The sequence below is a fragment of the Bombina bombina genome, chromosome 4, assembly GCF_027579735.1.
Source record: "Bombina bombina isolate aBomBom1 chromosome 4, aBomBom1.pri, whole genome shotgun sequence".
NCBI lineage: Eukaryota > Metazoa > Chordata > Amphibia > Anura > Bombinatoridae > Bombina > Bombina bombina.
The window spans coordinates 38,604,806-38,628,733 of record NC_069502.1 but is presented as its reverse complement, the minus strand read 5'-3'; the positions used below and the strand labels follow the sequence as shown (position 1 = coordinate 38,628,733).

The window sequence follows — 23,928 nt, the reverse complement described above, 5'->3', positions numbered from 1 at the left end:
CTTACTGAGTGTAGCTCTGTACTTGCTGAGTATAGCTGTGTACTTGCTGAGTGTAGCTGTGTATTTGCTGAGTATAGCTGTGTACTTGCTGAGTGTAGCTCTGTACTTGCTGAGTGTAGCTGTGTACTTGCTGAGTGTAGCTGTGTACTTACTGAGTGTAGCTGTGTACTTGCTGAGTGTAGCTGTGTACTTGCTGAGTGTAGCTCTGTACTTGCTGAGTGTAGCTCTGTACTTGCTGAGTGTAGCTCTGTACTTGCTGAGTGTAGCTCTGTACTTGCTGAGTGTAGCTCTGTACTTGTTAAGTGTAGCTCTGTTCTTGTTGAGTGTAGCTGTGTACTTGCTGACTGTAACTGTGTACTTGCTGAGTGTAGCTGTGTACTTGCTGAGTGTAGCTGTGTACTTGCTGAGTGTAGCTGTGTACTTGCTGAGTGTAGCTCTGTACTTGCTGAGTGTAGCTCTGTACTTGCTGAGTGTAGCTCTGTACTTGCTGAGTGTAGCTCTGTACTTGCTGAGTGTAGCTGTGTACTTGCTGAGTGTAGCTGTGTACTTGCTAAGTGTAGCTGTGTACTTACTGAGTGTAGCTGTGTACTTACTGAGTGTAGCTGTGTACTTACTGAGTGTAGCTGTGTACTTGCTGAGTATAGCTGTGTACTTGCTGAGTGTAGCTGTGTATTTGCTGAGTATAGCTGTGTACTTGATGAGTGTAGCTGTGTACTTGCTGAGTGTAGCTGTGTACTTGCTGAGTGTAGCTCTGTACTTGCTGAGTGTAGCTCTGTACTTGTTGAGTATAGCTCTGTACTTGTTGAGTGTAGCTGTGTACTTGCTGAATGTAGCTGTGTACTTGCTGAGTGTAGCTGTGTACTTGCTGAGTGTAGCTGTGTACTTGCTGAGTGTAGCTGTGTACTTGCTGAGTGTAGCTCTGTACTTGCTGAGTGTAGCTGTGTACTTGCTGAGTGTAGCTCTGTACTTGCTGAGTGTAGCTCTGTACTTGCTGGGACACTCAGCAAGTAGCTGTGTACTTGCTGAGTGTAGCTGTGTACTTACTGAGTGTAGCTGTGTACTTACTGAGTGCAGCTGTGTACTTGCTGAGTATAGCTGTGTACTTGCTGAGTGTAGCTGTGTATTTGCTGAGTATAGCTGTGTACTTGATGAGTGTAGCTGTGTACTTGCTGAGTGTAGCTGTGTACTTGCTGAGTGTAGCTGTGTACTTGCTGAGTGTAGCTCTGTACTTGCTGAGTGTAGCTCTGTACTTGTTGAGTATAGCTCTGTACTTGTTGAGTGTAGCTGTGTACTTGCTGAATGTAGCTGTGTACTTGCTGAGTGTAGCTGTGTACTTGCTGAGTGTAGCTGTGTACTTGCTGAGTGTAGCTCTGTACTTGCTGAGTGTAGCTGTGTACTTGCTGAGTGTAGCTCTGTACTTGCTGAGTGTAGCTCTGTACTTGCTGGGACACTCAGCAAGTAGCTGTGTACTTGCTGAGTGTAGCTGTGTACTTACTGAATGTAGCTCTGTACTTGCTGAGTGTAGCTGTGTACTTGCTGAGTGTAGCTGTGTACTTGCTGAGTGTAGCTGTGTACTTACTGAGTGTAGCTGTGTACTTACTGAGTGTAGCTGTGTACTTGCTGAGTGTAGCTGTGTACTTACTGAGTGTAGCTCTGTACTTGCTGAGTGTAGCTGTGTACTTGCTGAGTGTAGCTGTGTACTTGCTAAGTGTAGCTGTGTACTTACTGAGTGTAGCTGTGTACTTGCTGAGTGTAGCTGTGTACTTGCTGAGTGTAGCTGTGTACTTACTGAGTGTAGCTGTGTACTTACTGAGTGTAGCTCTGTACTTGCTGAGTGTAGCTGTGTACTTACTGAGTGTAGCTCTGTACTTGCTGAGTGTAGCTGTGTACTTGCTGAGTGTAGCTGTGTACTTGCTAAGTGTAGCTGTGTACTTACTGAGTGTAGCTGTGTACTTACTGAGTGTAGCTGTGTACTTGCTGAGTATAGCTGTGTACTTGCTGAGTGTAGCTGTGTATTTGCTGAGTATAGCTGTGTACTTGATGAGTGTAGCTGTGTACTTGCTGAGTGTAGCTGTGTACTTGCTGAGTGTAGCTGTGTACTTGCTGAGTGTAGCTCTGTACTTGCTGAGTGTAGCTCTGTACTTGTTGAGTGTAGCTCTGTACTTGTTGAGTGTAGCTGTGTACTTGCTGAATGTAGCTGTGTACTTGCTGAGTGTAGCTGTGTACTTGCTGAGTGTAGCTCTGTACTTGCTGAGTGTAGCTGTGTACTTGCTGAGTGTAGCTCTGTACTTGCTGAGTGTAGCTCTGTACTTGCTGGGACACTCAGCAAGTAGCTGTGTACTTGCTGAGTGTAGCTGTGTACTTACTGAGTGTAGCTCTGTACTTGCTGAGTGTAGCTGTGTACTTCGTGAGTGTAGCTGTGTACTTGCTGAGTGTAGCTGTGTACTTACTGAGTGTAGCTGTGTACTTACTGAGTGTAGCTCTGTACTTGCTGAGTATAGCTGTTTACTTGCTGAGTGTAGCTGTGTATTTGCTGAGTATAGCTGTGTACTTGCTGAGTGTAGCTCTGTACTTGCTGAGTGTAGCTGTGTACTTACTGAGTGTAGCTGTGTACTTGCTGAGTGTAGCTGTGTACTTGCTGAGTGTAGCTGTGTACTTGCTGAGTGTAGCTCTGTACTTGCTGAGTGTAGCTCTGTACTTGCTGAGTGTAGCTCTGTACTTGTTGAGTGTAGCTCTGTTCTTGTTGAGTGTAGCTGTGTACTTGCTGAGTGTAGCTGTGTACTTGCTGAGTGTAGCTGTGTACTTGCTGAGTGTAGCTCTGTACTTGCTGAGTGTAGCTCTGTACTTGCTGAGTGTAGCTCTGTACTTGCTGAGTGTAGCTCTGTACTTGCTGAGTGTAGCTGTGTACTTACTGAGTGTAGCTCTGTACTTGCTGAGTGTAGCTGTGTACTTGCTGAGTGTAGCTGTGTACTTGCTAAGTGTAGCTGTGTACTTACTGAGTGTAGCTGTGTACTTACTGAGTGTAGCTCTGTACTTGCTGAGTATAGCTGTGTACTTGCTGAGTGTAGCTGTGTATTTGCTGAGTATAGCTGTGTACTTGCTGAGTGTAGCTGTGTACTTGCTGAGTGTAGCTGTGTACTTACTGAGTGTAGCTGTGTACTTGCTGAGTGTAGCTCTGTACTTGCTGAGTGTAGCTCTGTACTTGTTGAGTGTAGCTGTGTACTTGTTGAGTGTAGCTGTGTACTTGCTGAGTGTAGCTGTGTACTTGCTGAGTGTAGCTGTGTACTTGCTGAGTGTAGCTGTGTACTTGCTGAGTGTAGCTCTGTACTTGCTGAGTGTAGCTCTGTACTTGCTGAGTGTAGCTCTGTACTTGCTGAGTGTAGCTCTGTACTTGCTGAGTGTAGCTGTGTACTTGCTGAGTGTAGCTCTGTACTTGCTGAGTGTAGCTGTGTACTTGCTGAGTGTAGCTGTGTACTTGCTGAGTGTAGCTCTGTACTTGCTGAGTGTAGCTGTGTACTTGCTGAGTGAAGCTGTGTACTTGCTGAGTGTAGCTGTGTACTTGCTGAGTGTAGCTGTGTACTTGCTGAGTCGAGCTGTGTACTTGTTGAGTGTAGCTGTGTACTTGCTGAGTGTAGCTCTGTACTTGCTGAGTGTAGCTCTGTACTTGCTGAGTGTAGCTGTGTACTTGCTGAGTGTAGCTGTGTACTTGCTGAGTGTAGCTGTGTACTTGCTGAGTGTAGCTGTGTACTTGCTGAGTGTAGCTCTGTACTTGCTGAGTGTAGCTCTGTACTTGCTGGGACACTCAGCAAGTAGCTGTGTACTTGCTGAGTGTAGCTGTGTACTTACTGAATGTAGCTCTGTACTTGCTGAGTGTAGCTGTGTACTTGCTGAGTGTAGCTGTGTACTTGCTGAGTGTAGCTGTGTACTTACTGAGTGTAGCTGTGTACTTACTGAGTGTAGCTGTGTACTTGCTGAGTGTAGCTGTGTACTTACTGAGTGTAGCTCTGTACTTGCTGAGTGTAGCTGTGTACTTGCTGAGTGTAGCTGTGTACTTGCTAAGTGTAGCTGTGTACTTACTGAGTGTAGCTGTGTACTTGCTGAGTGTAGCTGTGTACTTGCTGAGTGTAGCTGTGTACTTACTGAGTGTAGCTGTGTACTTACTGAGTGTAGCTCTGTACTTGCTGAGTGTAGCTGTGTACTTACTGAGTGTAGCTCTGTACTTGCTGAGTGTAGCTGTGTACTTGCTGAGTGTAGCTGTGTACTTGCTAAGTGTAGCTGTGTACTTACTGAGTGTAGCTGTGTACTTACTGAGTGTAGCTGTGTACTTGCTGAGTATAGCTGTGTACTTGCTGAGTGTAGCTGTGTATTTGCTGAGTATAGCTGTGTACTTGATGAGTATAGCTGTGTACTTGATGAGTGTAGCTGTGTACTTGCTGAGTGTAGCTGTGTACTTGCTGAGTGTAGCTCTGTACTTGCTGAGTGTAGCTCTGTACTTGTTGAGTGTAGCTCTGTACTTGTTGAGTGTAGCTGTGTACTTGCTGAATGTAGCTGTGTACTTGCTGAGTGTAGCTGTGTACTTGCTGAGTGTAGCTCTGTACTTGCTGAGTGTAGCTCTGTACTTGCTGAGTGTAGCTGTGTACTTGCTGAGTGTAGCTGTGTACTTGCTGAGTGTAGCTCTGTACTTGCTGAGTGTAGCTCTGTACTTGCTGGTACACTCAGCAAGTAGCTGTGTACTTGCTGAGTGTAGCTGTGTACTTACTGAGTGTAGCTCTGTACTTGCTGAGTGTAGCTGTGTACTTGCTGAGTGTAGCTGTGTACTTGCTGAGTGTAGCTGTGTACTTACTGAGTGTAGCTGTGTACTTACTGAGTGTAGCTCTGTACTTGCTGAGTATAGCTGTGTACTTGCTGAGTGTAGCTGTGTATTTGCTGAGTATAGCTGTGTACTTGCTGAGTGTAGCTCTGTACTTGCTGAGTGTAGCTGTGTACTTACTGAGTGTAGCTGTGTACTTGCTGAGTGTAGCTGTGTACTTGCTGAGTGTAGCTGTGTACTTGCTGAGTGTAGCTCTGTACTTGCTGAGTGTAGCTCTGTACTTGCTGAGTGTAGCTCTGTACTTGTTGAGTGTAGCTCTGTTCTTGTTGAGTGTAGCTGTGTACTTGCTGAGTGTAGCTGTGTACTTGCTGTAGCTGTGTACTTGCTGAGTGTAGCTCTGTACTTGCTGAGTGTAGCTCTGTACTTGCTGAGTGTAGCTCTGTACTTGCTGAGTGTAGCTCTGTACTTGCTGAGTGTAGCTGTGTACTTACTGAGTGTAGCTCTGTACTTGCTGAGTGTAGCTGTGTACTTGCTGAGTGTAGCTGTGTACTTGCTAAGTGTAGCTGTGTACTTACTGAGTGTAGCTGTGTACTTACTGAGTGTAGCTCTGTACTTGCTGAGTATAGCTGTGTACTTGCTGAGTGTAGCTGTGTATTTGCTGAGTATAGCTGTGTACTTGCTGAGTGTAGCTGTGTACTTGCTGAGTGTAGCTGTGTACTTACTGAGTGTAGCTGTGTACTTGCTGAGTGTAGCTCTGTACTTGCTGAGTGTAGCTCTGTACTTGTTGAGTGTAGCTCTGTACTTGTTGAGTGTAGCTGTGTACTTGCTGAGTGTAGCTGTGTACTTGCTGAGTGTAGCTGTGTACTTGCTGAGTGTAGCTGTGTACTTGCTGAGTGTAGCTCTGTACTTGCTGAGTGTAGCTCTGTACTTGCTGAGTGTAGCTCTGTACTTGCTGAGTGTAGCTCTGTACTTGCTGAGTGTAGCTCTGTACTTGCTGAGTGTAGCTGTGTACTTGCTGAGTGTAGCTCTGTACTTGCTGAGTGTAGCTGTGTACTTGCTGAGTGTAGCTCTGTACTTGCTGAGTGTAGCTCTGTACTTGCTGAGTGTAGCTGTGTACTTGCTGAGTGAAGCTGTGTACTTGCTGAGTGTAGCTGTGTACTTGCTGAGTGTAGCTGTGTACTTGCTGAGTCGAGCTGTGTACTTGTTGAGTGTAGCTGTGTACTTGCTGAGTGTAGCTCTGTACTTGCTGAGTGTAGCTCTGTACTTGCTGAGTGTAGCTCTGTACTTGCTGAGTGTAGCTGTGTACTTGCTGAGTGTAGCTGTGTACTTGCTGAGTGTAGCTGTGTACTTGCTGAGTGTAGCTCTGTACTTGCTGAGTGTAGCTCTGTACTTGCTGAGTGTAGCTGTGTACTTGCTGAGTGTAGCTGTGTACTTGTTGAGTGTAGCTCTGTACTTGCTGAGTGTAGCTGTGTACTTGCTGAGTGTAGCTGTGTACTTGCTGAGTGTAGCTCTGTACTTGTTGAGTGTAGCTCTGTACTTGCTGAGTGTAGCTGTGTACTTGCTGAGTGTAGCTGTGTACTTGCTGAGTGTAGCTCTGTACTTGCTGAGTGTAGCTGTGTACTTGCTGAGGGAAGCTGTGTACTTGCTGAGTGTAGCTGTGTACTTGCTGAGTGTAGCTGTGTACTTGCTGAGTGTAGCTGTGTACTTGCTGAGTCGAGCTGTGTACTTGTTGAGTGTAGCTGTGTACTTGCTGAGTGTAGCTGTGTACTTGCTGAGTGTAGCTCTGTACTTGCTGAGTGTAGCTCTGTACTTGCTGAGTGTAGCTCTGTACTTGCTGAGTGTAGCTGTGTACTTGCTGAGTGTAGCTGTGTACTTACTGAGTGTAGCTGTGTACTTACTGAGTGTAGCTCTGTACTTGCTGAGTGTAGCTCTGTACTTGCTGAGTGTAGCTCTGTACTTGCTGAGTGTAGCTCTGTACTTGCTGAGTATAGCTGTGTACTTGCTGAGTGTAGCTGTGTACTTGCTGAGTGTAGCTGTGTACTTGCTGAGTGTAGCTCTGTACTTGCTGAGTGTAGCTGTGTACTTGTTGAGTGTAGCTCTGTACTTGCTGAGTGTAGCTGTGTACTTGTTGAGTGTAGCTCTGTACTTGCTGAGTGTAGCTCTGTACTTGCTGAGTGTAGCTGTGTACTTGCTGAGTGTAGCTCTTTACTTGCTGAGTGTAGCTCTGTACTTGCTGAGTGTAGCTGTGTACTTGCTGAGTGTAGCTCTGTACTTGCTGAGTGTAGCTGTGTACTTGCTGAGTGTAGCTGTGTACTTGCTGAGTGTAGCTCTTTACTTGCTGAGTGTAGCTCTGTACTTGCTGAGTGTAGCTGTGTACTTGCTGAGTGTAGCTCTGTACTTGCTGAGTGTAGCTGTGTACTTTCTGAGTGTAGCTGTGTACTTGCTGAGTGTAGCTGTGTACTTGCTGAGTGTAGCTGTGTACTTGCTGAGTGTAGCTGTGTACTTGCTGAGTGTAGCTGTGTACTTGCTGAGTGTAGCTGTGTACTTGCTGAGTGTAGCTCTGTACTTTCTGAGTGTAGCTCTGTACTTGCTGAGTGTAGCTGTGTACTTGCTGAGTGTAGCTCTGTACTTGCTGAGTGTAGCTCTTTACTTGCTGAGTGTAGCTGTGTACTTGCTGAGTGTAGCTCTGTACTTGCTGAGTGTACCTCAGTAAGTACAGAGCTACACTCAGTTGATGTTTTACTTTGTGAATTTAATATATTTTTTGAAAACATGCACTCATTTCAAATCTGATGACTGCAACACAAAAACATTGGGACAGCCGACTGTTTACCACTGTGTAACATCACCTTTTCTTTTAATAACACTTATTAACCGTTTGGGCACTGAAGACACCAGTTGGTTGAGTTTAGCAAGCAGATTTGTCCCCCATTTATCCATTATGTCTTCAGCTGTGCAACTGTACGGGGCCTTCATTGCCTTATTTTGTGCTTCCTTATGCCCCACACATTCTCAATTGGAGACAGGTCAGGTCTGCAGGCAGGTCCTGCTAGCACCCGGACTCTCTGCTTAAGTAACCATGTGCTTGTAATCCGGGCAGAATGTGGTTTGGCGTTGTCCTGTTTGAAAATGCAGGGACATCCCTGGAAAAGACTACGTCTGGATGGCAGCATATGTTGTGCCAAAATAAATACATATCTTTCTGCATTAATGGTGCCCTCACAGATGTTCAAGTTACCCATAACATGAAAGACGCTGGCTTTTCTACCTTCTAGCTTGGATGGTCCTTTTGCTCTTTGGCCCGGAGAACACAACAGCTGTTTTTTCCAAAAACTATTTGAAATGTTGACTCGTCTGGCTACAAAACACGATCCCACTATGCTACTGTCCATCTCAGTGTCACAGGTAGTATATTGTCTGTCCAGGAAGGGACCCTATGGTTGGGAACTGACTATAGTAACACAATCCCAGCACGGAGGGTAGGACCATAGTATTTGAGAGGATAAGGCAAAAGCAGAGTCTATATGCAGGCCAGGGGACAGCAACGTGCGGACAAAGGCAGTACAAATTGGGCAGGCAAAAGGTCAAAAGCCTTCCAGGCAAAGGCAGACAGAATCAGGATCCAGCAGAGATAAACAGCAAGCAGTTCACAGAAGGAACACACCCCGGAATGGATCCAATACACAGGGCATTGCAGGAAGCTTGGTTAAATAGGGTGTTGATTGCAAAACTACCTGCAGCTGGCAGGTAGGTTGAACCAGAGAGCGAGCCCGAGCAGGTAGAAGAAAAAGCAGATAAAATGCTCAGCCAGAATCCTCCAGTGGCTCAGGGGAAAAGCAACTGGCCAGAGACTGGAGGTCCCTAGATCAACTCCAGCCACGGGCACTAACACTCAGATGAGACAGAGCCCAGAGAAGTCAGCAGCACTTCTGGACAGTATTGATGTAGGATGCAGCGGCAAATGGCGTTGACTGACAAAGGTTTACCAAAATATTGCGGAGCCCATGTCAGGATATCCATTGCAGACTCATGACGGTTTTTGAGACAGTAACGTCTGAGGGTCAGAGATCACACGCATTTAAAAGTGGTTTTCGGCCTTGCCCTTTACACACTTATATTTCAATAGATTCCTTGAATCTTTTAATTATATTTACCGAAATTCAAAGTTTTGCATTATGGCTGTGCTGCTAAAAATTTGCCCTTTGCGTGCGGATTGGCAGGTCACCCGTATTACAAGTCGCGGCGCTACGGCTATACCGCTATCGTTTTAGCCTGTACCGCAACTCTCCATTCCGCATTCAAAAAATGGCTTTTGAGTGTGGAATATTCAGGTCACCTGTATTACAGGTTGTGCGGTCCGGCTATTCCGTTAGAGTTATAGTTTATACCGCCATGATCCATTCTGCTATCAAAGACCAGTAGTTATGGATTTTGAAAAACAAAAATGTTTCACAAAACTCATAACAAAAATGTTACAAAGTACACTTACACCCATAAACTGCATATTAACCTCTAATCCGCTGACCCCCCACATCGCCAACACTAAAATAAAGAATTAATCCCTAATCCGGCGCCCACCCACATCGCTACTACTAAAATCAATATATTAACTCCTAATCCGCCGGTACCCCACATTGCTACTAATAAAATAAACCTATTAACCCCTAAACCGCCATCCCCCCACATTGCAACTACTATAATTAAACCTATTAACCCCTAAACCGCCGGCCCCCCACATCGCGGCACACTGAATTAAACTATTAACCCCTAAACCTAACACCCGCTAACATTAAACAATTTAACTACCTTAAAATAAATAAAAACTTACCTGTAAAACAAACAAAAAAAACTAAGATTAAGCTATAAATAAACCTAAAATAACTGTTTTAAAAAACTAAAATTAACTAAAAATAAAAAACTTAAATTATACTACAAAAAAATTTGAAAAAATAAAAAAAACCTAAGATAACAAAAAATAATAAACGAAATTATACAAAATAAAAAAAGTTAAAGCTAATCTAATACCCCTATAAAAACAAAAAGCCACCCTAAAATAAAAACACCCCCGAATCTAACAATAAACTACCAATAGCCCTTAAAAGGGCCTTTTGTAAGGCATTGCCCTAAGTTAAACAGCTCTTTTACATTAAAAAATACAAAGTACCCCCTAACAGTAAAGCCTCCCACCCAAACAACCCCCCAAAATAAAAAAAAACCTAACTCCAAAAAAACCTAAGCTACCCATTCCCCCTATAGAGACATTTGTATGGACATTGCCCTTAAAAGGACAATCAGCTATTTAGTGCCCATTAAAAAATAAAAAAAAAATCCCTAATCTTATGCACCATAATGCACAACACGAGAAGGTTTTTTTGTAACTTGTAATGGCAGCGCTATGGAAAGTGGGGTGCTGCTAAATTATTAGCGTTATTTAAACACCGAGTTTAGCGCACAACTTGCAATCTCAGTGATTGTGCACTGTAGAAAGTTAAAAGACCAAAAACCTACCGGTTTGTCTATGGGGAATGTTGTTCTCAATGTGTTAGATTATTCGCTGACGCATCTGTTGGCAGATTGGTGAGCCTCGACCCATCCTTGATCTTGAAGGACTAGGCCTTTTTCATAGGCTCCTTATATACAATGATTACACGATTGCCTCACCTGTTTCACATCACCTTCTTATTTCAAATTGTCACATCGCTATTAGTCCTAAATATCCCCTGTCCCAACTTTTTTGAACGTGTTGCAGTCATCAGATTTGAAATGAGTTTATATTTTAAAAAATACATTAAATTCACAAAGTAAAACAACAAATAATGTATTAATATTGTGTTGTTGTAAATATTTAATTGGACCAATAATAAAAAACAATCGCCTAGATTACGAGTTTTGCGTTGGAGGCTGTGCGGTGCTAACGAGCAGTTTATGCTCACCGCTCACTTACAGACAGTGCTGGTATTACAGGTTTTTACAAACCTGGCGTTAACCGCAAAAAAGTGAGCGTAGAGCAAAATTTAGCTCCACATCTCACCTCAATACCAGCGCTGCTTACGTTAGCGGTGAGCTGGTTAAACGTGCTCGTGCTTGATTTCCCCATAGGAATCAATGGGGGAGAGCTGGCTAAAATAAAACCTAACATCTGCAAAAAAGCAGCGTTTAGCTCCTGTCTATTACATGCAGTTAAATACAAAATGGTGTATACAATGTATATAGTATTTAGAGTAATTTATCATTAACCTAGAATGTACCTGTATTGCATTATATTGCATCTCTAGTAATTACAATTGTAGAGAATGACAAATTTAGGGAAACTTGGAAGCCAATGATATATATAGGTATATGAAGAATAAGCCATAAATTATTGAGAAGCCCAGGGATTTGGCATGCACTATCCTATAGCATCTGTCTACTACAAATATCCACTTAGCTCCTAAGCTATGGTACACATACTCATCCCAGCCCTATTCAAAATCATGTAAAGTAGCACATATAACAGACCTGTGTCACACTTTCCCAGGCATGTACATTGTTGCAGGGAACAATATAAGATTGCATTTATTTAATCTCTGGCAGTCATATTATATATTGTGTGAATTGCTAAAACAAATAAAAAGGTTTGTCATGCCAAGACTAATTTACATCAAATCAATTCCCTATCTGGTTGTTGGCAAACTCCTTAGCAAGCATTGGGCAAAAAGAGTCAAGAAACCTGTACACACTGGAAAAATAGTAATTATTTAGTATAATTTTTATATTGCCTTTTTGCTTAATGCTGCAGTCTTCCATGCTTTTTGTTTAGGTATTATTTAAAGACAATCAATGTTGTGCTGTATGACAGTCGCTCATCCTGTCACAACATTAGATCACAAGATCACAGACTTTACTTTCACGGGATACCAACAACTAATGTCCAGAAGTAAACAACTATACAGATAAACACTGGTACCGGAACGATCCTACCTACAGCTACACATAGCAAGGTAAAGGCAAAGCCACAATTACCACAGTTAAACCCATTCGCTGCTAAATAAGCCCTGCACATCAGCTGCCAGACGTCCTGGAAGCAAAATGTTTAATTGTCACATCCTGCTGTGTACCATATCATTTAAGCTGCTTTTTAACTCACTAGTTATTATTATAGTGCCGGTCCCCCGCCAGCCAGCATACTCAAGACACCGGGTGCAAATCCTCTCTTTCGTCTCCTTCTACTCTCTCTGCTTGAACTGCTTCCTGCCACACCGACACTACCAAGCCCCGCCCACCACTAACTCCATGTCCACCACCTCGCACCACTTGTCACTGGGTCCCCTGGACTCCTACCAACATGGCCACGGTGGCTGCCAGCCAGTAGAAAATACGGGACAAACCCCGTCCCGTATTGATTCAAAATGGGACGTGCTATTTTAGTCTCAAATACGGGACGATTCCGTATTTTAAGGTACTTTTTAGCACTTTAGTTAAGAGTTTTATGCTACGGCGTTGTAGTGTAAAACTCTTAACTACTGACTTTAAAATGCGGTACCAGTCTTGACAGGAGAGGGTCTACCGCTCACTTTTTGTCAGACTCGTAATACCGGCGCTATGCAAGTCCCATTGAAAATACAGGATACGCAATTGACGTAAGTGGATTTGCAGTATTTCCGAGTCTGGCCAAAAAAGTGAGCGGTACACCTGTACCTGCAAGACTCGTAATACCAGTGGGTGTTAAAAAGCAGCGTTAGGACCGGCCAATGCTGCTTTTTAAGGCTAACGCCAAACTCTTTATCTAGGCCTATGTATTGTGCAAATACAAATACGACTTTTCTGCATTGGTGTCTTGCTTTATTTCCGCCATTGCTTACAATAGTGCTCGCCAGCAAGTAGGTGCCAAAGACTTGCAACAAGAATACAAGTGTCATTGTATCCTTGTTGCTGTTTGAATAGCATTCCAAGTCAATATTTGTGGCAGAAGGGTGAAATATTGCAGCCGCGTATACAGTATCTCACAAAAGTGAGTACACCCCTCACATTTTTGTAAATATTTTATTATATCTTTTCATGTGACAACACTGAAGAAATGACACTTTGCTACAATGTAAAGTAGTGAGTGCACAGCCTTTATAACAGTGTAAATTTGCTGTCCCCTCAAAATAACTCAACACACAGCCATTAATGTCTAAACCATTGGCAACAAAAGTGAGTACACCCCTAAGTGGAAATTTCCAAATTGGGTCCAATTAGCCATTTTTCCTCTCCGGTGTCATGTGTGACTCGTTAGTGTTACAAGGTCTCAGGTGTGAATGAGGAGCAGGTGTGTTAAATTTGGTGTTATCGATCTCACACTCTCTCATACTGGTCACTGGAAGTTCATCATGGCACCTCATGGCAAAGAACTCTCTGAGGATCTGAAAAAAGAATTGTTGCTCTACATAAAGATGGCCTAGGCTATACAAAGATTGCCAAGACCCTGAAACTGAGCTGCAGCACAGTGGGCAAGACTATACAGCGGTTTCACAGGACAGTTCCACTCAGAACAGGCCTCACCATGGTCGACCAAAGAAGTTGAGTGCACATGCTCAGCATCATGTCCAGAGGTTGTCTTTGGGAAATAGATGTATGAGTACTGCCAGCATTGCTGCAGAGGTTGAAGGGGTGGGGGGTCAGCCTGTCAGTGCTCAGACCATACGCCGCACACTGCATCAAATTGGTCTGCATGGCTGTCGCCCCAGAAGGAAGCCTCTTCTAAAGATGATGCACAAGAAAGCCGCAAACAGTTTGCAGAAGACAAGCAGAATAAGGACATGGATTACTGGAACCATGTCCTGTGGTTCGATGAGACCAAGATAAACTTATTTGGTTCAGATAGTGTCAAACGTGTGTGGCGGCAACCAGGTAAGGAGTACAAAGACAAGTGCGTCTTGCCTACAGTCAAGCATGGTGGTGGAAGTGTCATGGCCTGGGTCTGCATGAGTGCTGCTGGCACTGGGGAGCTACAGTTCATTGAGGGAACCATGAATGCCAACATGTACTGTGACATACTGAAGCAGAGCATGACCCCCTCCCTTCAGAGACTGGGCCGCAGGGCAGTATTCCAACATGATAACGACCCTAAACACACCTCCAAGACCACTGCCTTGCTAAAGAAGCTGAGGGTAAAGATGATGGACTGGCCAAGCATGTCTCCAGACCTAAACCCTATTGAGCATCTGTGGGGCATTCTCAAACGGAAGGTGGGGGAGAGCAAGGTCTCTAACATCCACCAGTTCTGTGATGTCATCATGGAGGAGTGGAAGAGGACTCCAGTTTTAAACTGTGAACCTCTAGTGAACTCCATGCCCAAGAGGGTTGAGGCAGTGCTGGAAAATAATGGTGGCCACACAAAATTTTTACACTTTGGGCCCAATTTGGACATTTCCTCTTAGGGTCGTACTCACTTTTGTTGCCAATGGTTTAGACATTAAAAGATATAAAAATATTTACAAAAATGTGAGGGGTGTACTCACATTTGTGAGATACTGTATATTCCTGCAACATTAAATGCACTGGAGAAGAGCTATGTATATTAGCTGGACCATTTGATTGTGATACCTCCTGGTTTTTAGGTGAGTTTTGATGCAAATCTGCAGGTTCGCTTGATTTTGAATAAAGGCCATAATGACCGTCTAAGTACAGTTGCATGCAGTGAGCAACATAAGGTGAGATACCTGGAGGATTTACCTATAGTCATACCCTAGGATATGTGATATTAGAAGGTTTTATATAAACAGGTAAAAAGGTATGAAGGAGTCGTTGATAGCCTGGACCGACGAGCAGTGTTTACCTTCCACACATGTAACCTAGAGAGTCTCGGAACAGAAATCTCCTTGTGATTTCAAAAATGGTTTAAGCCATAACATGCTATCTGCTAAGTGATTTTATTACGCCTCTTCAGGTCAAGAAAAACCCTGTGCTGTTGCTTTTCAGATCAAGCGATCACATAAACGTTCTCTGATTATATAAGTGAAGATGATTGTCACATCTTCTGGTTCATGGGATCAAGCTGTCACAATGGCACCTGACAGTTAAAGGACCAGTCAACACAGTAGATTTGCATAATCAACAAATGCAAGATATCAAGACAATGCAATAGCACTTAGTCTGAACTTCAAATAAGTGTTAGATTTTTTTTCTGACAATTTTAAAAGTTATGTCTTTTTCAACTCCCCCTGTACCATGTGACAGCCATCAGCCAATCACAAATGCATACACGTACCATGTGACAGCCATCAGCCATTCACAAATGCATACACACTTATTCTTGCACATGCTCAGTAGGAGCTGGTGACTGAAAAAGTTTAAATATAAAAAGACAGTGCACATTTAGTTAATGGAAGTCAATTGGAGAGTTGTTTAAAATGGCATGCTCTATCTGAATAATGAAAGTTTAATTTTGATTGAGTGCCCCTTTAAGTGATTTAAGAAAAAGCTCTTGAAAGTGAAATACTATGGTATCAGCTCTGGATTCATGCGGTTACAGATGATCTGCTAATGAGGAACAAATATTTTGTATGCAGCCTTATTTTCTGTATAGGATTTTATGAATGGAGCAGAGTGTAGGACTACGTATATATTTGTTACATATATTTACTAAGCACCGTGAGACCGAGCACAGAGAACCACACCCTTGCGGTTATACATTGTACACATTATTATAGAGCATAAAGAATAAATAAAGACTTTATTAAATGATATGTTATGTGCAATATTGTACAATACAATGCGGTGCTAGATATCTTGTTATAGGACATATTCCCAATCAAATAAAGATACGGGGGGCAGCCCCCACACACAGATGATGCCTGTGCAGCAGACACATGAGAGATCACCCCGACCTGTCACTTTTGTTTGTGGTTATAATGATTTCTAAGTAAACATTTTATTCTCTGTTCTTTCTAGGCAAAGATGAAAAGGACGATTCCAGTTCCGATTCTCCCAAATCAGAGGCAAGTATCAAACCCCCCCTAAAATGGGGCCATATTAGTTTGTGAATATGGCACCTCCCTGATCTCTGTTTACCTCCCACATGCTTATGAGCTTGGTAACCGGATTGTATTATGATTCCCTGTATTTAAATAATTTTTAGCGCCAGTGTATGTGTGTCAATGAGCAGTATATATAATGTATTCAGTTTCAGCAGTAAGCTATAGGGGCAGCTGTCTAATAGATCACATGGTCATGTGGTACAGCTGCATTTAGGTTATCATCACTGTCCGTGAAGCAGGGACGCATATGGCAGTGTATGGTTGTGTAATAGGCTATGTGGGTTTATATTAGGATAACAGAACAAAGTAGATTAGACTTTTATTGAAGAGAAAGTGAAATAAGAATAAATAAAGTGCAGTTATTGCTTGCAGGACCCTAAGTAACAGTTATCATTGACTCCTGTCTCACAGATGTGCTGGCTGTGACCCAGTTCACCTGCATATCTTGCCCCTGGTATATTGTGTTTTTGTCTCAGTTGCACACTTATGTTCTGACAACAGGGACAATAAGCCACAAATAAATTCAAACTATCAAAATGCTTACTAACCAGTTCTTCTTAGAATTGGTTTTCACTTATGACTATCTGATTGGTCCAGGGAGGGAGTCCATATTTAATATTTTTTTTCTTTCAAGTGACATTTCCTTTTAAGCCATCACTATCTCAAGTATGTACATCTAAGGATGTATTTAATAGCTCCAGATGACTTATAGTACAACTGCTAGGGTTATGTTTATGTATGCTGGAGTAGTGAGGTGTGTAGGGTGTATTAAGCTGGAGTAGTGAGGTGTGTATTAAGCTGGAGTAGTGAGGTGTGTAGGGTGTATTAAGCTGGAGTAGTGAGGTGTGTAGTGTGTATTAAGCTGGAGTAGAGAGGTGTGTATGTGTATTAAGCTGGAGTAGTGAGGTGTGTAGTGTGTATTAAGCTGGAGTAGTGAGGTGTGTAGTGTGTATTAAGCTGGAGTAGTGAGGTGTGGGGTGTATTAAGCTGGAGTAGTGAGGTGTGTAGTGTGTATTAAGCTGGAGTAGTGAGGTGTGTAGGGTGTATTAAGCTGGAGTAGTGAGGTGTGTAGTGTATATTAAACTGGAGTAGTGAGGTGTGTAGGGTGCATTAAGCTGGAGTAGTGAGGTGTGTAGGGTGTATTAAGCTGGAGTAGTGAGGTGTGTAGGTGTATTAAGCTGGAGTAGTGAGGTGTGTAGGTGTATTAAGCTGGAGTAGTCAGGAGTGTAGGGTGTATAAAGCTGGAGTAGTGAGGAGTGTAGGGTGTATAAAGCTGGAGTAGTCAGGAGTGTAGGGTGTATAAAGCTGGAGTAGTGAGGTGTGTAGGTGTATAAAGCTGGAGTAGTGAGGAGTGTAGGGTGTATAAAGCTGGAGTAGTGAGGTGTGTAGGGTGTATTAATCTGGAGTAGTGAGATGTGTAGATGTATAAAGCTGGAGTGGTGAGGTGTGTAGGTGTATAAACTGGAGTAGTGAGGTGTGAAGGTGTATAAAGCTGGAGTAGTGAGGTGTGTAGGTGTATAAACTGGAGTAGTAAGGTATGTAGGTGTATAAACTGGAGTAGTGAGATGTGTAGGTGTATAAACTGGAGTAGTAAGGTATGTAGGTGTATAAACTGGAGTAGTAAGGTATGTAGGTGTATAAACTGGAGTAGTGAGGTGTGTAGGTGTATAAACTGGAGTAGTAAGGTATGTAGGTGTATAAAGCTGGAGTAGTGAGGTGTGTAGGTGTATAAAGCTGGAGTAGTGAGGTGTGTAGGGTGTATTAAGCTGGAGTAGTGAGGTTTGTAGGATGTATTAAGCTGGAGTAGTCGGGAGTGTAGGGTGTATAAAGCTGGAGTAGTGAGGTGTGTAGGTGTATAAAACTGGAGTAGTGAGCTGTGAAGGTGTATAAACTGGAGATGTAAGGTGTGTAGGTGTATAAACTAGAGTAGTGAGGTGTGTAGGTGTATAAACTGGAGTAGTAAGGTATGTAGGTGTATAAAGCTGGAGTAGTGAGGTGTATAGGTGTATAAACTGGAGTAGTAAGGTATGTAGGTGTATAAAGCTGGAGTAGTGAGGTGTGTAGGTGTATAAACTGGAGTAGTAAGGTATGTAGGTGTATAAAGCTGGAGTAGTGAGGTGTGTAGGTGTATAAAGCTGGAGTAGTGAGGTGTGTGGGTGTATAAAGCTGGAGTAGTGAGGAGTGTAGGGTGTATTAAGCTGGAGTAGTGAGGTGTGTATGGTGTATAAAGCTGGAGTAGTAAGGTGTGTAGGTGTATTAAGCTGGAGTAGTGAGGTGTGTAGGTGTATTAAGCTGCAGTATAGAGGAGTGTAGGTGTATAAAGCTGGAGTAGGGAGGAGTGTAGGGTGTATAAAGCTGGAGTAGTGAGGTGTGTAGGTGTATAACGCTTGAGTAGGGAGGAGTGTAGGGTGTATAAAGCTGGAGTAGTGAAGAGTGTAGGGTGTAAAAAGCTGGAGTAGTGAGGAGTGTAGGGTGTATAAAGCTGGAGTAGTGAGGTGTGTAGGTGTATAAAGCTGGAGTAGTGAGGTGTGAAGGTGTATAAACTGGAGTAGTAAGGTATGTAGGTGTATAAAGCTGGAGTAGTGAGGTGTGTAGGTGTATAAACTGGAGTAGTGAGGTGTGTAGGTGTATAAACTAGAGTAGTGAGGTGTGTAGGTGTATAAACTGGAGTAGTAAGGTATGTAGGTGTATAAAGCTGGAGTAGTGAGGTGTGTAGGTGTATAAACTGGAGTAGTAAGGTATGTAGGTGTATAAAGCTGGAGTAGTGAGGTGTGTAGTGTGTATTAAGCTGGAGTAGTGAGTAGTGAGGTGTGTAGGATGTATTAAGCTGGAGTGGTCGGGAGTGTAGGGTGTATAAAGCTGGAGTAGTGAGGTGTGTAAGTGTATAAAACTGGAGTAGTGAGCTGTGTAGGTGTATAAACTAGAGTAGTGAGGTGTGTAGGTGTATAAACTGGAGTAGTAAGGTATGTAGGTGTATAAAGCTGGAGTAGTGAGGTGTGTAGGTGTATAAACTGGAGTAGTAAGGTATGTAGGTGTATAAAGCTGGAGTAGTGAGGTGTGTAGGTGTATAAACTGGAGTAGTAAGGTATGTAGGTGTATAAAGCTGGAGTAGTGAGGTGTGCAGGTGTATAAACTGGAGTAGTGAGGTGTGTAGGTGTATAAAGCTGGAGTAGTGAGGAGTGTAGGGTGTATTAAGCTGGAGTAGTGAGGTGTGTATGGTGTATAAAGCTGGAGTAGTAAGGTGTGTAGGTGAATTAAGCTGGAGTAGTGAGGTGTGTAGGTGTATTAAGCTGGAGTAGGGAGGAGTGTAGGGTGTATAAAGCTGGAGTAGTGAGGTGTGTAGGTGTATAACGCTTGAGTAGGGAGGAGTGTAGGGTGTATAAAGCTGGAGTAGTGAAGAGTGTAGGGTGTAAAAAGCTGGAGTAGTGAGGAGTGTAGGGTGTATAAAGCTGGAGTAGTGAGGTGTGTAGGTGTATAAAGCTGGAGTAGTGAGGTGTGAAGGTGTATAAACTGGAGTAGTAAGGTATGTAGGTGTATAAAGCTGGAGTAGTGAGGTGTGTAGGTGTATAAACTGGAGTAGTGAGGTGTGTAGGTGTATAAACTAGAGTAGTGAGGTGTGTAGGTGTATAAACTGGAGTAGTAAGGTATGTAGGTGTATAAAGCTGGAGTAGTGAGGTGTGTAGGTGTATAAACTGGAGTAGTAAGGTATGTAGGTGTATAAAGCTGGAGTAGTGAGGTGTGTAGTGTGTATTAAGCTGGAGTAGTGAGTAGTGAGGTGTGTAGGATGTATTAAGCTGGAGTGGTCGGGAGTGTAGGGTGTATAAAGCTGGAGTAGTGAGGTGTGTAAGTGTATAAAACTGGAGTAGTGAGCTGTGTAGGTGTATAAACTAGAGTAGTGAGGTGTGTAGGTGTATAAACTGGAGTAGTAAGGTATGTAGGTGTATAAAGCTGGAGTAGTGAGGTGTGTAGGTGTATAAACTGGAGTAGTAAGGTATGTAGGTGTATAAAGCTGGAGTAGTGAGGTGTGTAGGTGTATAAACTGGAGTAGTAAGGTATGTAGGTGTATAAAGCTGGAGTAGTGAGGTGTGCAGGTGTATAAACTGGAGTAGTGAGGTGTGTAGGTGTATAAAGCTGGAGTAGTGAGGAGTGTAGGGTGTATTAAGCTGGAGTAGTGAGGTGTGTATGGTGTATAAAGCTGGAGTAGTAAGGTGTGTAGGTGTATTAAGCTGGAGTAGTGAGGTGTGTAGGTGTATTAAGCTGCAGTATAGAGGAGTGTAGGTGTATAAAGCTGGAGTAGGGAGGAGTGTAGGGTGTATAAAGCTGGAGTAGTGAGGTGTGTAGGGTGTAAAAAGCTGGAGTAGTGAGGAGTGTAGGGTGTATAAAGCTGGAGTAGTAAGGTATGTAGGTGTATAAAGCTGGAGTAGTGAGGTGTGTAGGTGTATAAACTGGAGTTGTGAGGTGTGTAGGTGTATAAACTGGAGTAGTAAGGTATGTAGGTATATAAACTGGAGTAGTGAGGTGTGTAGGGTGTATAATCTGGAGTATTGAGGTGTGAAGGTGTATAAAGCTGGAGTAGTGATGTGTGTAAGTGTATGAACTGGAGTAGTGAGGTGTGTAGTGTGTATTAAGCTGGAGTAGTGAGTAGTGAGGTGTGTAGGTGTATAAAGCTGGAGTAGTGAGGTGTGTAGGTGTATAAACTGGAGTAGTGAGGTGTGTAGGTGTATAAAGCTGGAGTAGTAAGGTGTGCAGGTGTATAAAGCTGGAGTAGTGAGGTGTGTAGGTGTATAAAGCTGGACTAGTGAGGTGTGTAGGTGTATAAAGCTGGAGTAGTGAGGTGTGTAGGTGTATAAAGCTGGAGTAGGGAGGTGTGTAGGTGTATAAAGCTGGAGTAATGGGGTGTGTAGGTGTATAAAGCTGGAGTACTGAGGTATGTAGGTGTATAAAGCAGGAGTAATGTGTAGATGTACTAAGCAAAATGTGAGGTATGTGGGTATTAAGCTGAGTGTAGTGTGTAGGTGTTTTAAGCTGAGTGAGTTATGTAGGGTGTATTAAGCTGAGTGAGGTATGTGGATATTAAGCTGAGTGAGTTATATAGGGTGTAGTAAGCTGAGTGAGGTATGTGGGTATTAAGCTAAGTGAGTTATGTAGGGTGTAGTAAGCTGAGTGAGGTATGTGGGTATTAAGCTAAGTGAGGTATGTGGGTATTAAGCTAAGTGAGGTATGTAGGGTGTATTAAGCTGAGTGAGTTATATAGGGTGCAGTAAGCTGAGTGAGGTATGTGGGTATTAAGCTGAGTGAGTTATGTAGGGTGTATTAAGCTGAGTGAGGTATGTGGGTATTAAGCTAAGTGAGTTATGTAGGGTGTAGTAAGCTGAGTGAGGTATGTGGGTATTAAGCTAAGTGAGATATGTAGGGTGTATTAAGCTGAGTGAGGTATGTGGGTATTAAGCTAAGTGAGGTATGTGGGTTTTAAGCTAAGTGAGGTATGTTGGGTGTATTAAGCTGAGTGAGTGTATACAGCACTCAGACTAGAAATGGACTCTGGGTTTAAACCTATGAGAGTATCTTTCACTTATACAGTATATGGGGTTAGGAGTTGCTTTATATATTGTGGGTTGTGCTGTGTGTGTGTGAATACTGCCTGTGTATCATTGCCCTGGTTACTTATAACCATTGGTCTAGGCACCTGAAGATCTAAACCTCTGCTCTAATACATCTCATCAGTACTGCAAGGTCCATAAAACTCTTTTAAAAAGCCAATTTCTTTTCTTGAGAGTTGTTTATCCCTCAATGTGGAGCACTAGATGTGAAGGAGAGACACCCACATTGTAAAATAATGCTAAAAAAATAGCCCCCAAAGATTTGGTTAGATTTCTCTGCATGCCGGCCCTAGGTGTGAATGCTGCAACACAGAAATGACGGATGAAGAGCCGGAACTGAAGTCGCATAGCAATTGTTTTCTCTAAGACAAAATACTGGAGCCAAGTGTTATTGTGACTTATAGCCCTTGGATATGGTTGTGATTTACATTTAATGGGAAAAGTAACAACAACATTAAATGTTTGTGCTTTAGTAAGAGCCTGCAGTCTTAACTTCCAAACTTCTATTCGCAATTTGCTTTTTTTGCAATTTTCTTGGTATCCTTTGTTGAAGTAGAAACTCAGGAGCAGACATTTACTATGGGGAGCTTACTGAACATGGGTGTGTTTCCACTGAGCCACAAATGAGTTTGCTCGCAGAGGCATTGCACTTACCGACAGTTTCCAAGGCACATTTTGCACTATTATCATCAGCAGGGGTCCAGCTGCCGAATACAATTACGTGTCCCATAGAAAATAATAGAAGCAGACAGGTAAAACGCTGGCAGGTGCTGTTGTTAAAGTTTCATACATTACGACATGGTTAATTAGGTGTAAAAAAGGAAAAATAAGCTTTCCGAGCCCTCTTTTCCATTCAAATCTTAAAGTTTACAAATAATGAAAGTTTTTCTCTTTATAAATGTATTTTTATATGTAATATTTAGTGTTGCTCCAGGCAATTTGGAGTTATATTCTTAAAGGGACATAAAACCCACATTTTTTCTTTCATGATTTAGAAAGATAATGCATTTTTAAACATCTTTCTAATTTACTTCTATTATCTAATTTGTTTTAGTCTCTTGATATTCTTTGCTGAAAAGCATATCTAGATATGCTCAGTAGCTGCTGATTGGTTGCTGCACATAGAAGCCTCATATGATTGGCTCACCCATGTGCATTGCTTTTTCTTCAAATAAGGATATCTAAAAAATTAAGGAAAATAAATAATAGAAGTAAATTGTAATGTTGTTTGAATTTGTATGTTCTATCTGATTCATGAAAGAAAGATTTTGGGTTTAGTGGTGCTTTAATTTTATTTCAATATGTATTTACATATACAAATATAATAAAACAAAGAACTCAAACTATACCTATGCCTGGGGCAACACTAAATGTTACAAATAAATTTAACAAGAAATAAAAAAAAAAGGCTGAATTTTTTTTTTGGAGTTTTCAAAAGAGCTTTATTGATCATCATATCAAAAGTACCAAAAAGAGAAAAAAGTGTATCAGAAAATATCCATGTTACAAATAATGGTCTAGCGATCCAAATAAATGGTTCAAGAAAACATGGTAATCTTAAGTGTTAATCGGGTTATTATGAAATAAACTAACAATATAGCTTCTCTGTATTGTAAAATTAAACTTAGGAGTAAGATTAAAGTGCAAAAAGGACTCGTAGTTCCTCAGCTTATCGTGTTTGCTGGTTAAAGGGTGGGGGGGAACGGAAGGGATGGGGAAATAGGGAAGAAAGAGAGAAAAAAAAAAAGAAAGAAAAAAAAGGGGGGGGGCCCGGGAATGGTACTATTGCTCACGTTAGTCTGTAGTGTTAGTCATGGGCGCACTCTAGATCTCCAGGCCTAACTAGGGGTCAGAGGTCAATATATTGGGTTTCCATATCTCTCCTTCCAGTCAACCCAAGTTCAAACAAGTCTGAGTTGTTGAGTTTATAAAAGATATCCTTCCCCATGGTATAGATATACGCCATGGTGTTGCAGACTGTGGACCAACTAGGAGGGGACTCCTTTTTCCATGCACATGCTATAGCATGTTTGATAGTCGTAAATAGGAATATACAAATATATGAGAGGTGCCTGGGTAAAGTGTGGGCCCCTATATGTAGTAAGGCTATGGACGGTGATTTAGGGAGAGGTATACATAAATTGGAAAGGACTGAGAAACATCGCTGCCACAAGGGCTGAATTACAGGGCACTTCCACCTGACATGTAATGCGTTGCCTCTCCGGCCGCACCGCCTCCAACACTCGGGAGATGCACTTAGGAACATTTTTGCCAATCTAGTAGGGACATAATACCAGTGGGATAAGAGTTTGTAATAAGTTTCATATAACATTGTGCAGTTTATGGCTTTCTGGGTGGTTCACTCCCAAATAAGAGGGGGTACCCATGTCTCCAGTAAAGACTCCCAGCGCGCTAAATGGACTAGAACTTCGGGGCATTGGGTTCCACCAAGTAAGGAATAATGGAGGGATAGAGGTCTACGCAGTCTATCTCCCTGACCCCAGATAGTCTCCCAAAA

General features: G+C 42.6%; 1 protein-coding gene across 2 annotated transcripts in view; it reads left to right on the top strand.

The window, feature by feature from the left end:
* Nucleotides 1–23,928, top strand: part of LOC128655877 (DNA (cytosine-5)-methyltransferase 3A) — an 877,286-nt gene that overhangs the window by 397,591 nt on the left and 455,767 nt on the right. For both annotated transcript variants that reach the window (XM_053709465.1, XM_053709464.1), the window contains exon 5: nt 15,725–15,771. In XM_053709465.1, the coding sequence (XP_053565440.1) occupies nt 15,725–15,771 (47 nt within the window). The remainder of the gene's footprint in view (nt 1–15,724; nt 15,772–23,928) is intronic.